At 42.1% G+C, this 16,406-nt stretch overlaps 3 protein-coding genes across 9 annotated transcripts in view; 2 read left to right on the top strand and 1 right to left on the bottom strand.

Moving 5' to 3' along the window:
* Positions 1 to 5,939, top strand: part of rims2a (regulating synaptic membrane exocytosis 2a) — a 138,608-nt gene extending 132,669 nt beyond the window's left edge. For all 7 annotated transcript variants that reach the window (XM_055042210.1, XM_055042212.1, XM_055042213.1 and 4 more), the window contains 5 exons: positions 1,386 to 1,527; positions 1,643 to 1,755; positions 1,859 to 1,960; positions 2,878 to 3,017; positions 3,128 to 5,939. In XM_055042210.1, coding sequence (XP_054898185.1) covers positions 1,386 to 1,527; positions 1,643 to 1,755; positions 1,859 to 1,960; positions 2,878 to 3,017; positions 3,128 to 3,331 — 701 coding nt within the window. In that variant the 3' untranslated portion in view covers positions 3,332 to 5,939. The remainder of the gene's footprint in view (positions 1 to 1,385; positions 1,528 to 1,642; positions 1,756 to 1,858; positions 1,961 to 2,877; positions 3,018 to 3,127) is intronic.
* Positions 5,940 to 7,423: 1,484 nt separating this feature from the next.
* Positions 7,424 to 11,474, top strand: LOC129367635 (dendritic cell-specific transmembrane protein). The gene is made up of 4 exons (XM_055042218.1): positions 7,424 to 7,495; positions 7,580 to 8,656; positions 9,000 to 9,335; positions 9,426 to 11,474. Exons 2-4 carry the CDS (start codon positions 7,607 to 7,609, stop codon positions 9,483 to 9,485), a joined length of 1,446 nt encoding a protein of 481 aa, XP_054898193.1. The 5' UTR covers positions 7,424 to 7,495; positions 7,580 to 7,606; the 3' UTR covers positions 9,486 to 11,474.
* Positions 11,475 to 12,837: 1,363 nt separating this feature from the next.
* The window catches only part of dpys (dihydropyrimidinase), a 12,050-nt gene continuing 8,481 nt past the window's right edge, over positions 12,838 to 16,406 (bottom strand). The window contains exons 8-9 of the mRNA XM_055042204.1: positions 13,975 to 14,182; positions 12,838 to 13,325 (exon numbers count right to left, since the gene is read on the bottom strand). Coding sequence (XP_054898179.1) covers positions 13,266 to 13,325; positions 13,975 to 14,182 — 268 coding nt within the window. The 3' untranslated portion in view covers positions 12,838 to 13,265. The remainder of the gene's footprint in view (positions 13,326 to 13,974; positions 14,183 to 16,406) is intronic.

Raw genomic sequence — 16,406 nt, 5'->3', positions numbered from 1 at the left:
GGTGCGTCTCTAGAGACGTCATCTTGTTTTGCTTTTCTGAGAATAAATAAAGCTATTGGATGGACAGAGAACACAGACAGACGTGGAAGGAGCAATTAATTAGCATCACAGTTGAACACAGATCAGTGTTTACAATAGAAACAGATCCGTGTTTCTATTGCAAAAAGAAACATGGATCTGTGCCGCAGTTTCATCTGTTTCTGCTACCCGCCTCACCGGCGTACCATAATGACAGGTTTTCCAATATGGAAATGTGAAGGTGACTTTGTTTTGAGCAGGTGATAAATGACCATATTTTGAGTGGGTGTTGGGTCACATGAGTTGCCAGCTGCCTGTGCAGTAGGAACCTTTCTTTGTGTGTGCAGGTGTTTCTATCCGGAAGGGGGAAACGGTTTTTGGTTGCAGAAGTAACTCGGTGCTGTCAAGATGCCGAGCGTTTGGAAATGTGTTTGGCTTCAAGTGGACACTGACGAGACATAAAGAAAATGAATAGATGACAATTTAAATAACAAGGAAATTTTCAGTGAGTCGACAGGTGTATCACCCCAGTGCCTTAAAGGGACAGTGCTGTGTTTTCCAGGCACATGTCACCATTTTATAGCACGATCATGTAACTATGTTACCTTCAGCTGTTACAAAAATCCCATGTATATAAAAAAAAAAGTGACGTCATCATTTAACATCTTGAAATTGGGCCTCTGTCTCTTTAAAAACTCCTGCTCTTTCTGAAACTCCGCCTTCATGAAGTCATCACAACATGGCTTCTCTATTAACCCTTTAACATTTTTGCCAGCGTTTCACTGACAGGTAGCTCGTATAATGAGCTCAGCCGATGCTCAGTTTCAACAGATGCTTGCTAGTTGCAGCTGGCTAGTCTGAAGGAGCTGAGTGGGGGAGTCGCAGGGAGGCAGGAGCCTTTGAACTTCGAAGCTGCAGCGTAAAGGCGGAGCTAGGTCCAACCAGGCGTCTTGCATAGCTGAATGGTTGCCAGGGGAGATAAAACAATTTCCCAAACATACATGAAAGAATATAAAGCTCAAAAAAGTTGATTTCACATTATACTGGCGCTTAAAAATTTTAGCTTTACCTTTTCAATAAGCATTGGTCAAGCAATGAGGGCGATGCCTGTAGTTTGTGTAGGTTTGATATGGTGATATGTGGTGATATCCACACAATGCTGCTGGTATCTGGAGATTTCTAAATCCATTCTGACATGATCTTGAAACCATCATTCGTAAGCAAGAGTTCCAACAGACACGGTTCTCTCCTCTGAACGCGACCGAACACCATCCACGTGAACAAAGCCTGACTCGATTCGCCGTTGTGAATTCATCCCTCTCTCTCTGTCTCTCTTCTCCTGTCTCGTGTTGCGACTGTGTGAGCAGAAGCAGGAGGTAAGAAGCTGCGGAGCACCGTCCAGAGGAGCACGGAGACGGGGCTGGCGGTGGAGATGAGGAGCAGGATGACTCGGCAGGCCAGTCGGGAATCCACGGACGGCAGCATGAACAGCTACAGCTCAGAGGGAAAGTAAGAGGACAGACAGACAGACAGGCGGCTGCGGCCGTTACATGATCGGTTCAGACTGAAGCTGTGAAGTGGTACCTGACCTAACGCTGTCTTCAATCTGATCTCTGGCTTTCAGCCTCATCTTCCCCGGAGTGAGGCTCTCCTCAGACGCTCAGTTCAGCGACTTCCTGGATGGTCTCGGACCCGCCCAGCTGGTCGGACGGCAGACTTTGGCCACTCCACCAATGGGTGAGAAGAGACTTGAAACGTTTTGTTTTTAATAATAAAAGAAAACTAGGGATAACAAAGCTTGTGGCTTTTTAAAAAATATCTTGTTCTGTCTGTTTTTTAGGGGACATCCAAATAGGCATGGTGGAGAAAAAAGGAGCCCTAGAGGTTGAGGTCATCAGAGCCCGGGGCCTTGTGGGTAAACCAGGATCCAAGGCACTGCCAGGTAGTTCATGTTCTCAGACAGACCAAATGTAACCAACTGTATCCTTATATATTCAAAATCAGAAAGAGGATTATTAAATAATTTTACAACTGTTCCAATGATAAAATGATACTGACCAAAAAAATCTTGTAAAGTACTACACTGCTTCACCTGAACTGAACTCAGTTGGATTCATTATTCCAAAATCATGTTTGGAATAATGAATTCAGGTTTGAACTAATGGACTTCAGATTTTCTTTTTATGGTTTTAATAAATAATTGGTACATTCAATTAATGTGTTTAACGCTATTTTGTTTCTAAAAATTATAAATGAAGGTTGTTTTAGTGGTGGAACTGTATGTAAATGCATGTTCTGTAATTAATCAACTGCAATTAATCGCATTTTGATCAAAAACCACGTATCAACAAAACAACCACCGTTTAAGATTCAAAAAACCCCTTTTGCTGCTAAATGATTTCATATATAGACATGTGAGCTCACCAGCAAAGATGGAAGATTGTTTTTAATTGTTAAAATTGTTTTCAGTTGTTTTTAATCTGTTACTTGGGTTATTCAGCCATCACATTTGTGCAAAGTGCTGCTATAGGTAATTAGCTTTCCAGACTTTCAGGAAGTCCTGATTGTTCCTGGAACTGTTGGACAGTGATGCTGGAGTTGGGGATTTCTGTGTGGCTGCAACATGTTTAGCATTGAGATGCTATTTCAGGCTCGAGTAGCTTTGCTAGTAGGCTAACTTCTTTTAGCTCAACTTGTTCAACCAAAACACAACAGAAGAGGACAGACAGACCCTAGTCCGTTTTGTTTTTTAGGGGGGAAGGAGGTTAACTCACTGCATTGTAGCATTTGGGATTCTTCATACACAACAAGCAGCAAGTCAAAACTGTAACTCACCTTTCTCTCTTTTGTCAATTCCAGCACCATATGTAAAGGTTTACCTTTTGGAAAACGGAGCCTGCATAGCCAAAAAGAAAACAAAAGTAGCAAGAAAAACTCTGGACCCTCTCTACCAGCAGCAACTGCCGTTTGAGGAGAGTCCAGGAGGGAAAGTTTTACAGGTAACTAACAAAATAATGCTTTTGACTGGTCACCTCTTCATTTGATCAAAATGTTTAGCATTTTAATCAATTGTTGTGACTTATTTTTATTTTTTCGAATGTTTTCTCAGGTCATCGTCTGGGGCGACTACGGCCGCATGGACCACAAATCCTTCATGGGAGCGGTCCAGATCCTGCTGGACGACCTGGACCTGTCCAACATGGTGATCGGCTGGTACAAGCTCTTCCCTCCGTCCTCGCTAGTGGACCCCACGCTGGCCCCGCTGACGAGACGAGCTTCCCAATCCTCGCTGGACAGCTTCTCGCGATCGTAGCAGCGTTGCGGACCTAACAGCGTCGTTGTAGCAGCCGGTGTTGCAATTTACAGGTCACGAGGCCCCACCCCGGTTACACTGCATGCTTGATGTTGTGTCTTCTGAGCCTGTTTCTAGGGGCGCAAAAAAAACAAAAAGAAACAACAAAAAAGAAATAATAAAACGTGATCCTGTGTTTTAAGCTAAAACGTTGCGCACATTGTGCACGTGGCAAAGCGCGTTGCAAGCACCCAGCGGCAGGGAATTGCCAGGTGTCGCTTGTCTTTCGGAGGAAGCCGGGACAAACTCCTTAGCACGAGGAACTCATCGGTTCCGGCTTTTTCTTCCAATTCGAAGCCATGGGGAGGGGCCGATACCGGGAACCGCTAGATGAGTTCCGGCAGAGGCCCCTTTTTAGAATGAAAAAAAAAAAAAAAAATCAATGTTATGTTGATTTTTAACATTTTTTCCTGTCTTTTTTTTTTATGTCTGTACTTTTATCTGAATGGGGTCAAGGTTGGGGGGAGGGTGACGGTGTTTCTAACCAGATGCTTTGGTCACACCATGCCAACAAACATAGCGACATAAATGCAGTTGTGGAGACCAACACTTTCAAAGACGGGGAAGGTGTGTGTGTGTGTGTGTGTGTGTATGTCCTCCTACATGCAAGACAAAATGCATTGCATCCTCTGGGTTGATGTGCTGAGCCATCTATGCTGGTAAATCACCAGTTAATCAGGGGCAATACTGAAGTGGCCACCCACCAACACTCCAGAATACACAGTAGCAATCCCAACCCCATGAAAAAGACAAAAACAAAGTACAACTTTTTATTTTACACCTTTGTTGATATACCGTACAAAAAATCAAACTATGATTTTTATTTTTTTTTACCCCTTCTCGGTTCATTTGCATGGGCACAAACTCTTAGCTGAATTTATTTATTTTCTTGAGGCTGTAACTTGCAAAAAAAAAAAAAAGAAAAAAGTTGAAGAAAACTAAATGAAACAAAGCAGCCGTTTTCAACAATTTATATTATTTTTAAAGAAATATTTCACTAGTGCATGGTTTTCAAGGGGAGTGAATGCAACATCGGGACAAAAAAAAAGACATTAGTTTATCATTCTTTAAACCAGTCTTGGGTGTTTTTTTTTTTTTTTTTTTTTCAGACATTCAGATAAGGGAACTTTAAAAAAACAAACAAACAAAAAAAAAACATTTGGAGTTATTTAAGAAAAAAGTGACAATGAAAATAAATGTTATTTATTTCATTGTGAAATGCTCCAGCCTTATAAAGAAACATTATGTGCAAATTGTACATTTCTCTTCTTCTTCCTGGTCCCAGGGTAACTTCTCTTTGTAGTATTCACTGCTACCACCACTTAGTTCCCTGATATGGTCCTAATTTTAGGACTCCGTTACTTTACAGTTCCGCATCGTTTTTAGTACGTTTTTTTTTTCTTAGTTTGTTTTGAATTGAAGTTTGATTTCACAAGCATGTTGAAAAGGATTTTCTGCAACATGTCTTGGGCACAACTTGCAGTAACTCAGCATGTTTTGATAAAGACAATATTTGGACTTTTTGCAGATTCTTGTACAGTGCATGCAAACTTTATTACTTTTCTCCCTCGCAATTAATCGAGCAGCAAATCAGAAGTCGGTCTTCCGCGGCCAGTTGTCGAGGTCTAAAACGAGATGAGAGAAAAGAAGAAGAAAAAAAACGACAAAAGAACATTCCATCCCCAAAGTCATATTTTCTTTCTGAATATTAGAGGGAAAACAAACAAAAAAAAAGGGAAAGAGGGGAAGAAAATGGAAAAAAAAAGTTTTATATTTTATCAAAGCAAGCAAAATAAATGTGATTTCCAAGTATGTTTATTTTCACGCTGTCGTCGACAAACATGCAAAACGATCCTTTTTGGTGCGCCGAGGCTCCCGTAGCGTCGTTCAGGGGCCTCGGCGGCGGAACGGCGGCGGGAAGCTGCGGTTCGGTTTTACAAGCACTTAGTGAAGACGAGCAAATCACAAGTTTAAACAACAGTAGGGGATATTGCCACAGAAATCGTTTTTATTTCTTTCTTTCTTCTTCTTCTTTTTTTTTTTTTTAATAAAAATGACATTGATTTACTATATTTTTGTTAATTTCATTTTGAAGCCAAGACCAGTTTATTTTTTATTTTCTATTTTTAGTAATTACCAATACTTCCCGTGTCCGGGAGGCATACGAGTCTTACAGTCACATTATGTCTGAATGAAACGGAGCTGAGGCATTGTTCCTTTTTCCACATGAGAAAAAAAAGAGGCGCATTTTAATATCTAAAAATCAACTTCGTCCCTGTAACAGAACACAGTATATATTTTGAATTTACTGCTCACTGTACATACCTTTAGATGTCAGAATTTGAATAGACCATAAGCAGATACGTACGTTCTCTTTTTGGAGCAGGAAAAATGCCTCAGGATGACAAAAGACATATGTTGTTTCTTTTTGAATGCCTTTTTGATTTCCTCTTTTTTGGTGCAATGTGTTAATGCCAAGGCTATGTCTTGGCGAAGTATGGTTGAGTACAGAGATTTATGTAAGTTATTTTTCAAATTAAAAAAATAAAAGAAATTGATATTACATTGATACAGATGGTTGCGTTTTGATTCGGCGCGGACGAAGAGCATCGGGGGAGCAAGTCGAGTTGGAGAAACAGGAAGCGTCGTCTGCCTTTCAGGTCTCATATGGGGGAAAAAAATCAGACCTTATCCTGCCTGTCCTCTGGCAGGATCAGAGGAAAAGTTGGACTTTGGTTGGTTCTAATGTGACAACTCAATCATTTACATTATAATGCCCCATTTCCGCTTCCCTAAGCATCTTTTTCAAGCCCTTGCAGCATAAATCATTTCGCCACAATGGCAGAAGCAACAAAAACAAAATCTCCTAACGGACACAGAGGTCAGTCTCGCTGCCAGGACTGACCTTGGGACCCATTCATCTCCTGCAGTTCGTCGAGACTTTCTCGCAGGAATCGTGCTGATCTCAATGGATCACACCTTCTCCATTTCACTCAGTTCAGCTGGAGCGTTTAGATTCCAGCTGAAATGCGACGCAGGACTAAAGAGAGAAACATACAGATGCCACCCAAAGGCCCCGGAATAATAAAGTCTCAAAAATTAGTCTAAATATTTAAAGAAAGTCTGTATTTTGAAAAAAAGTCAGAAATGACTCGCACTTCTCAACAATTAACTGAACAATCTTTATCCGTATTGGGGCAATCGGTCACTTGCATGTTTCCACTGGTTCGTTTCGAGATTTACCTTTGGTAGTCCACAGATTCTTTGACGGAGTCGAGTCAGGACTCAAACCGAGCCACTACATTTCATTTTTGGGGCGTTCTCTGGAGCATCTGGAAACTACTGTGGATAAAGAAGGATTCTTTAGAAAAATCAATAAAATTACAGGCAACCCAGAGCTTTTATGAGACCACAGTACAAGTCATCGGCGTCTTCAGCTGCTGTCTGCAATACAGAAAATTGAGAGAGCAAACTATAATAAATTAACACTGTCATCTAATCAACAGATCATATTAGCAAACCAAATTAAATCAACGGGACATCAATATCTTTTGAATCAAATTATCGATAGACAAGCACAAAGCTTTTCCTCTGTTAGTGGAGCAAAAAGTCAAGGGCAACTTGAATTGCAACAAATTGCGATTCACCCCACAAGTCTTGATTCAGTGTGAGGCTCCTGATGTCAAATGAACATTTCATCTAATTTCATTCTCAAGCACTTTGAATTTTTCATAAAGGCTCTCTGTTTCTGATCAAACCCGTCGTGATCAGATTCAAACTGAATTTAAGCTCAGTAAGTTATTCCTGCTCCATAAAAGGCCAGACACTGATAAATTCTGTCTCACGTTAGTTTGTGTTTCCTTCCGTTATTGTGCAAAAATAAACATGACTCGCAGATGACTGAGGTTTACATGGGAGGAAGGACTTCCTGTTTGCATCGTATAAAGGGAAAATACCCAGTGCATTAGTTCAGTTCTCCACATCAGACTGAAGTGTGATGAACTGGATCAGGACGGACCAGTTCAGCCTGCTCTGAACTAGAACTCATCCGGCTGGACGTGTCTGGATTTACCTTCAGTATTTGCACATGGTATCTCTTGTGTAGCCGCGGACTCTGCTCATCAGGTTTGTGATTCACCCAACATTTCCTGAACTAAATAGCTACATAACCATTTAGCTGATTCCAACTGTTCTTCTTTCCCTTTGCAGATTTTCCTCTCTGAGGATCTGCCCTCCATGATGCTGCTGTCCTGGAGCTCTGCGAGGCAACACCTAGAGGACACGGCCTCTCAGGCGCTGGACGTTTTCACCACTGGTGAAAGGACGACCTGGAGGAAGACCGTCCTCCTCCTCCTTACCTGCGTCACGTCGAGCCTCCTGCTCGGCTCCCTGCTCCTCCTCTACCTCCTCTTCGTCGTGGATTACGAAGCGGAAGTGGCGAGTGGCGTCGCGGGGTGCTTCGGGGTTTCACTGACTGTTGCCCTTTTCCTCTCGAACAGAGTGAGATGTCTGGGGACTCTGTTCGTGGTGTCCGTTTTCATGAAAAAGAGCCGGAACCTGCTGCTGACCGCCGGAACTAGCTTAGTCGTCCTGAAAAACATCCGCAACACCCTGCGGAACCTGACCCGCCTGACGCGGAGTATGATCTGCAACCTGAGGGCCAAGAAGGAATCCGTCGTTGCTCCGTTTAGCAACTACGTCAAGATGCTGGAGTGGATCGGAGGCGTCCTCAAAGGGGTCACCGACCTGGGCGTCGTCAACCTTGACTCAAAGCTGAAGGTCTCGCCCAGAGTAGAGTCGGAGGTGTTCAGGTTGAAGCTGCGCGAGGCCGAGCAGCGGCTGAACGAGACCGCGAGGTTCGTCCAGGGCGTCATGGAAACGGTCTCCTCGGTGACGGACAAGGTGTTTCCCGCCGTCAGCTTCCTCGTGCTGCTCGCGTTCATAGCTCTGCGCGTGAGGAGGTACTGCGGCGACGTGACGTACGAGAACAGCTTCATCAGCGGGAGGTTCGTTGAGTTCGACGAGAAGCAGAAGGCCGGAGGGAAGCCGCACGTCCTGCCGCTCACCGCGGAGGAAGAGAGGCGGTACGCCGCCATTCCGTCGGCGCGTCCCACCAGCAGCGAGGGGAAAGCCGTGCTGAGGTTCGGCGCCCCGGTTTTCTCCCACTTTGTAGCCTGGGCCCTTTTCATAACGGTGGACGCCTTGCTGTACTGCTTTGTTGATACTGTTACGAAAAAGTTAGCGGAGCTGAAGCCGTTCCGTGTGCCCCTGATAATCAGCTTCAAAGTAAGTTTTGTGATATTTTTTTAAATACAGGTTGATTTTTGTGTGTGTGTGTGTGTGTGTGTGTTTTTCATATAAAGATGTAAAAAACAAACAAACTCTGAGCTATGTCTCAGAAATATTCTAGGAAAAAAAGATATTTTTGAGTTACAAAATTTAAATATTTTTTAAAATTTCTGAGATTAATTCTTTGAACTTTTAGATTAATCCATATTTCCTTGTTTTTCTGGAAAATTTCTGACTTTGTTTGTGTAAGTCTTCTCCATGCAATGGCCCCAATAAGCCATTGCAGATCTTCTCTTTAATAATGTGGTTAATCAGAAGACTCACTCTATTTCCTTTCCAGGGCATTGCGACTTTGATAGGCATACAGATCGAAGAAGACGAGCGTCAAATGGATTTTTCCTACGATGTGACTTTGTTTGAGAGAAAGTGTCTCCCTGAACCCGAGCTGCTGTTGCATAACTCTGTGCTGCCACTGAGCGCCATCCTCATCGCCCTGATCTTCATGGCTCTCATGGCTTCCAAAGTCTCCCAGCTCAGACTAATGGTCTGCGATCGGTTCTTTTCCGACGCCAGCAATGCGAGGGTGGAGTTCCTGCATCGCAAGATCCTGAGAAAAAGATTGCAAACAAGCAAGAGAGAAAAAAATGAAAGCAGCATTATGTCATTTATTCTAAAGGTTAGCCTATAAAATTATTGCACTGTGCTGTGCTATGTGAGCTAAATGTACAATGCCTCTAACAGGAAGTGTTTTTGTCTCTCTCTCTAGCTACATTTCTGGTGTCCGATGTTCTTCCGACCCAAAGATGAGCGTCAGAGTATGGCTTAAAGATATGGTTCTCTTTACCCATAATGCTATCACGTTCAATAAGTTGCAGGTTTGTTTAACAGACTGAATGTTTGTCATTTAAAAAAATTGGTCCAACTTCAGGATGGACCATCCCGAAGATCGTATTTAATGAACACATTTGTGTGGATGCACAAAACCTGGAGTCAACTGTCTTTGTTCCTGTTCAAGATGAGGAATGCTTTGATCTGACCCAACATATCGACTTGAGATCGAAATCAAGACTTTCTAATGACAAACCTCCAACTCTGAGACTCATTCAGCAGGTCCAACGGTCTATAATTCTGTTAGCTGTGCCTCCAGAGATCCGCGTGTCCCATGTGATGCCGGATGTTTAAAAAAACTGAGAACACTACACTAAGTGCCGTACACATTGCTTTGTTGCTCAAACAAGTCTGGCCCTCAAGATGACACCAGTGGCTGCTCCAGCGCCTGGTTTGCATCAATTGACTGCTCTGTGTTGCGTTCAGGTTCCTCTGGCTATTTGAGAGGAGCTGCACAGAGAGCAACTCAAACACTTGTTTTGTTACTGTATCATATTCAATACAAAGCACTACGTTTCTAAAGCAGGATTTCAGCTTTTTCCTGCAAGTTTTTTTTGTTTGTTTTTTGTTGGCTTTTTTTTTTTTATTTTATATACATTGAACCACGATGAAAAGTGTTACAAACTGTTGGATCAACAAGTTTTATCAAAACAGAGCACAAGCAAGCTAACGTTAGCTTCAGTACATCACCAACAGGAGCAGGAAGTGAGATCATTGAAGATCACTGAAGACTGTGTAATAACACATTTTACAGCATAATGTCTGAAGATTGCAGTAGCTAGCTATTCTCACCAGATTGAACTACGTGGGCCGGCATATTGTTGGCAGCATATTTCTGTCTGGCAGAAACTACGATTGGGACAAAATATGTTCATTGCCAAGGAAAACTACACCTCCAGAGCCCAAAACGTTATTGGTGTGTGAGTTCAGTAGAAAACAACTACATTATGTTGATTTTGACATACAGCTAGAATAGAATGTCTTTATTTGACCGGGACTTAGCATTGCTGCAAATTGTCTTGGATAAATATTTAGGGCAAATACATCCCGACTGAGACGTTCCAGTATAATCTGATTACTTACATGAACGCCTGCAGGTCACTGTGTCCAGCTCCCCAGGGAAAACGTTGCATCAGGCTGATTTAAGCAGCATTTGGGAGGAAGCGTGAACTGGTTGACATTGGTAGAGACAATGGAAATCAGCCAATACTCCCAAGTTACTGTACTGAGTTTCCCTTATTCTTTGCACCAATAATAAACCAGAAAACTGTAAACTACTATCTTTTTGAGTATTCTGAAACACTAAGCTGACAGATCTGCTTGAGCTGACATACTGACGTGACAAAAATGTGAACATAATAAATGTAACATTCCATTAAACTGTGATATTCTCATTCTCACAGATGACAAACCATGAGTCAGTTCAATTCAGCTTCACCGAATTCTCACTTTCATGATGTAAGGAGACGGGTGACATTATTTTTAGACAAATATCAGACCACATTTCACGTATAAATAGATTTTTGTGTGTGTTTTTTTTTTTGTTTTTTACACAGAGAAGGCTTCAAGGAGCCTCATTTTCATGCTGCAGAGTGTAGAGCAGCTCCAGTTGCTTACATAACCTATGACAGATATACTCTACATGCGCAGCAAGCAGCGCTATGTTCTCCCTTTTCCTGCGCTGTCATTTCCCGTACAGATCTTCCAGGAGTTTCTTCGCCTCTCCTGGAGCTCGGCCGTCGCCTCTTCGGCTCCAAGAGGCGACGGCCAAGTATTAAAAGGTCACTTTGTCAGTATTTTCTGGGAGAAGAAAATCCGGATATTATGACGTTTTGTAGCACAACATTCCATAGGGGGAAACAGATGGATTGGTATCTTGTTAGGTTGTGTTAAAAATGTCTTGATCACTTTGATTATTTTATTTTTTTTCAGTTTTAAGTTTCATTTGTTGGCTTATATTTTTGTCACTATTGTATATATTAAGTTATCAGCATATCAGTCATGTGTAACGTTAACATCTGAAGAAATTATGGCGTGCAAAGCTTGGTTAATAATAAAAATGGATGTAGTGTACATAAACTTTAGTTATAAAAAAGGCTTTTAAAGTATGTAGCTATTAAAGACCCAGTGTTAAGCAGAATTTCCTTTCTGCACGTTTCTGTTCTTGCATTTGGGTACTGCTTCTAGAAACAGTCCAAAAAACAAAAAAAGAAAAAAACAGTCGTTTTGGGGAATAAGTAAATGTTCTACAGGTGTCTGCAAAACCACTTGTTTCAAAAAATCTCTAAATTGTTGCACAATTTAATTATTTATCAACCCCCAGCCGAGACCAGCCTCTCCTGGCCAACCGCCCAAGTAGAAACAAGATCTTTTATCAGTTGCTGAAAAATTACTTGTAGTTTTATCTCATTTTTAAGTCAAGATACTTGCAAGAACAACTAGCCTAAAAATACTTGGTAGATGTTGCATTTTTGCAGTGAGGCGATCGGCCAGATCACCAGGAAGTGTCCCACAGCTTCCAATGCCCAAACCGCCTCTGTCTGAGAGGATCGGTTTCAGAGAACCTCTTTACGTTACTCAAAGAAAATGAAAATGTTGCCTTATTTCCATCTGTTTATTGAAATTAAAATAGCAAATGATGGTCGTGTGTCTGTGCTGACTAATGGAGCACAGCTGGTTGCCTCATCCAGAGTGTGGTGCCGATGTCTCGTAGAAATCCGTTATGGTACAGTAGAAATTCACAAACCACCGCTTCCCTCATCAAGCGTTTGTGCTGCCAGAGACGAGAGGAAGGAAGTAGCATTTGCTCAAGCATGAGTAGACCTTCTGTGAGTCACACGCCGCCACTGACCCGTGAGGCAACCTGATAAGCTCATGCTGTGTCTTAACTGGCCCTGTGGCAAAAAACCACGGCCGCACGCCAAGCCCAATGGGAAGCGGGCGCATGACGCTCAGTGACGGCTGCAGACCTTTTTTTTTTTTATTTTTATTTTTTATTTTTTTACTACCACAGTGAGAGAATGCTTCTCCATACATGGGCATAGTCGTAGCGCACGGGGCCGGCTCAAATCCCGCTTGATCAGCACGCCGCAGCCCGTCCGGGTCAATCGAGTCAATCTGAACTCTTTCATGCACATGTATGCGTGTTTTTCATGAATATTTCATCAAATGAAAAGATGCTTTCGGGTGAGAAAAATCAATCCCGTTGCCAGTGGCAACAAGCACTGGGGAGAAATGGGGATTAAAGATTAAGAAAACTGGCATAAAAGAAGAAAAGAAGCAGATGCACGTTCACATCTAGAGGCAGCTTTATTGCACAACTGCCGTAATATGCAGAACTGGCGTAATTACGCCAGTTTATTGCACAACTGGCGTAATATAATGAAGGGTACAATTATTTGTTTTCCAAGCCGCTATGCAAAACACGAAATCGAGCTGAAACATATCACTCCAAAAACATTTAGTGGGTTGTACTGGAAGCCTGACGCAGCTGAAGAAACGTGCCACGGTTTTATCTTCCAGCAGAAAGCTGAACGAGGTGTTGAGCAGCGCTAACATGAAGGGAAATCCTCCTCCATTACTGCAATAGATTCACTTTACATGTCTAAAACTGTCATATCTATGGGGAACATCCCTTCTTTACCGCTTTGATAGCATCTTGGACATACTGCAGGGACACAGCTGGACATCCAGAGAGACCTTCATGTTCTCGGTCAGTTCAGACAGAGATGACTTTGCCTTCATAGGGCTTTCTGATCACAGCTGCAGGTCTGTCCACCTGCAGGCGGCACACAAAGCCAAAAGAAAGGTTAAGTCTCTTGTGGAGCTCAGTGAATCTGCCAGTAGCTGTACTTCTATTGACCATAGAATGACACAGTTTTGACATTTCAGAAATAAAGTCGCTCAGTAGAAATGCGGTAAATTTGATGAATTCTAGTTTTTTGGATAAAACGTTTTGGCGCTTGGAGGAAGTGGGGTGCGTTTGGTCGCCACTTGCACAAAAATGCGATGGCAACACTGTTTTTGTGTCACTGAGTCGTGTGATCAACAACTACACTTTGGCACTGGCGTAAAAGACGACAATCAGTGGTTAGAGGATAATTATCACATGAACAAACTTATTCACCTGTGATTTTTAAATGCATTTTCTATTTAACGGAAAGGCCGCAACTGCGAAATTGTGTTTTTTCCACTTTAGCCGAATATGATATTTGTTTTTTAAAGGAAACACAGCTAGTGATCGTTAAGTAAGGTTATGTGAGTATAAACTGGTGCAGATATGTTGTAGATTACCCAAAGACTTTTAAATCAAACGTTCAGCAGGATGTTAGTGAGCAGGCAGTGACTGTGATGAATAATTTGGATGTCGGGGTATATATGTGACCCTACGCTGTGCTGCCTTGACGTCGTCGCGTGCATCGACTCACCTGGTCTCGTTGCCTGATTCTTTTGTAAACGAACTCGGAGAACGGTCCTCTGCGAATGAACCTGCCCTGACCCGGTGAGACGTGGAGCTGCCCGGCCTCATAAACCAATTTCCCTCTGGAGACGGTGACGATGGGGACGCCGTGGCACTCCATGCCCTCAAAGATGTTGTAGTCCACGGCTTGGTGGTGGGTCTTGACCGAAATCCTCCTGCACAGTCCCAAACATCAGAACCTTTTCAGTAATTGGACGCAGCTGAGAGAGGAAAGACGTTCAGTGAGACTGACTGAGTCAGACAGCAATCACTGAGGTTTAACGTTCATTCCTTTTTTTTTTCTTCTTCTTCTCTTACATACAGCATAACCAAAGCCTCTTTCTGTCAGTAAAAAGCTTTTCAACTTGTATTTATTTAATATTATGTAACTGTCCCATCAGTTCGAAGACGACTGGAGTATTTCCGATGTCTTGATGCTAAAATTTGAATCTGGATATTGAGTGTGGTATGAGTTACAGAAAAATATGGAATGAGTATTTTTCATTTTTCACCAAAACAAATGTAAACCTATTACATAAAAAAGGTACAAATAATACTAATAATTTATGCAAAATCAGAACTTATGAACTTGTTTACAATAAAAGTGGATTTATTTTCCACAACCACTACATTTCTTTCTTAGTTACATCATATTGATCTCAAAGGCGTGTAATTCAATTTAAGCTGATCTCCTTTCAACTCACATCTTTTTATTTATAAATTAAATTTTGAGGTTTTCTCAAGAGATCCCACAAATTTTCTGTCAGATCTACATCTCCACGTAAACTAATTATGTTTGTTCGTTTGATTGTATGTCTGGGCCAAAACCTATTCTGTCTTTACAAAGTTTTCTTCAGATCTGCTTTGATACAGTCCACTGCAGGAGTTCCTTCCCACATTCAATCCCCAAAATATTCATACCTCCAGCAGATGTGCATGTTTCCATGTTATATTCAGTAATAAATGAAAAAATCTTAAATGGACTTATTTCAATCCAATTTAATCATTTTGCATGTTTGCTATGTCTCATAATGAGTTGATGATGATGGTATCGTTGCCATCACCCTAATTCTGTATTTCCCATAATTCTTCAGAAACAAGAAGTTGACTCAGACTGGGTTACTTGTAAAAGTTAATATTATTTCCAGTTAAAAGAAATATGTTGGTAAAAATAAATAGATCTTCTAACTTCCTTTTTAAATCACTGGAATGATTTCAGCTGAACTTAGCTGCAGTAGTAAAACCTGGTGGAGGTGATCCACCAGCCTTACAGATTTACATTCTGGATTAGATGTGGATGCTGTTTAGACAGAAAGTGTCAAACACTGTGGCAGTCTAAGCAAAGCCGCCGGATGGTTACAGCACACTGATGGCGGCGCCTTGCCAAGCTTTTAACACAGCCTGAGGAAAACACAAGCAACACATCCGTCATCTCCTGTAGCCTCCTAACAGCCAGAGAATCATCTACAAGTGAGATTCAGTTTGAAATCTTCACCACAGACCACACACCAACACATCGATACTATAATCCGGTGTTGCTCAAGGAAGTCCTTTTTTTAAAAATTCAGTTACAACAATTTGCAGAAATATGTATGAGCTCCACATTATAAGTTAGTTGTGTCTTGTTGTAGAGCATTTCAATTAATGAATCCAGTTGGGTCTGGAGTTGTATTTGGGAGCCAATTAGTTCTGCTTCTGGAGATAATCTCTCCGTAAACAAAGCTCTGCGCTGTACGCAGACTGATGATCCTACAAATAAATCACATCCAACTGAAAGACCAGATCGGCCTGGTAGAGTAACACGAGTCTGACTTTGAATATGTCATTTCCCGCCACCAGCCCTCCTCCTTTCACACGCCTCCAGAGTTCCCATTGATACCCAGAGTCGTGCATCACGGCCACTGTTGTGTGTGCTGACCAAAACAAGATGTGTCCTCATTACTCAAGCAGCTCAATTATGAGAAACGAGGCAAGCGTCAGTTACGTAACCGTTTACGGCGCCCGGTCCCACCGGATGTTGTTGAGGCTACGCTTGTGCCGGGGGTAGGGGGGAATTAATTACGCCGTTTCACAGATGACTTCACAGCCAAGGCGGCTGAACACGAAGCGAGCGCGTGGTTGGAACGCGTCCTTTAAGGGTCACACCACTCTCCAAATGTAAGCAGTGTATTCATTTACAGCACAGTAAATGCTCCAGTTTATGTGCAGTGAGCTGTTACACTGTAAAAACAAAATCTTACCAAGCAATTTTGGTCTAGTTTCTAGTGCAAATGTTAGTTTTACCGTATTTCAAGAGTACTAACTTACAAGTGACTTTTCAGCAAGATATAGGATCTTGTTTTAATAATGATCCCTTAATATTGTTGGAAAAGTTCTGGTTGAGAGAAATAATCTGTCAGT

Source organism: Poeciliopsis prolifica, unplaced genomic scaffold (assembly GCF_027474105.1).
Source record: "Poeciliopsis prolifica strain line A6 unplaced genomic scaffold, Auburn_PproV2 SCAFFOLD017, whole genome shotgun sequence".
In the NCBI taxonomy this organism is placed as follows: Eukaryota; Metazoa; Chordata; class Actinopteri; order Cyprinodontiformes; family Poeciliidae; genus Poeciliopsis; species Poeciliopsis prolifica.
This window is presented reverse-complemented; position numbering and strand designations above follow the sequence as displayed.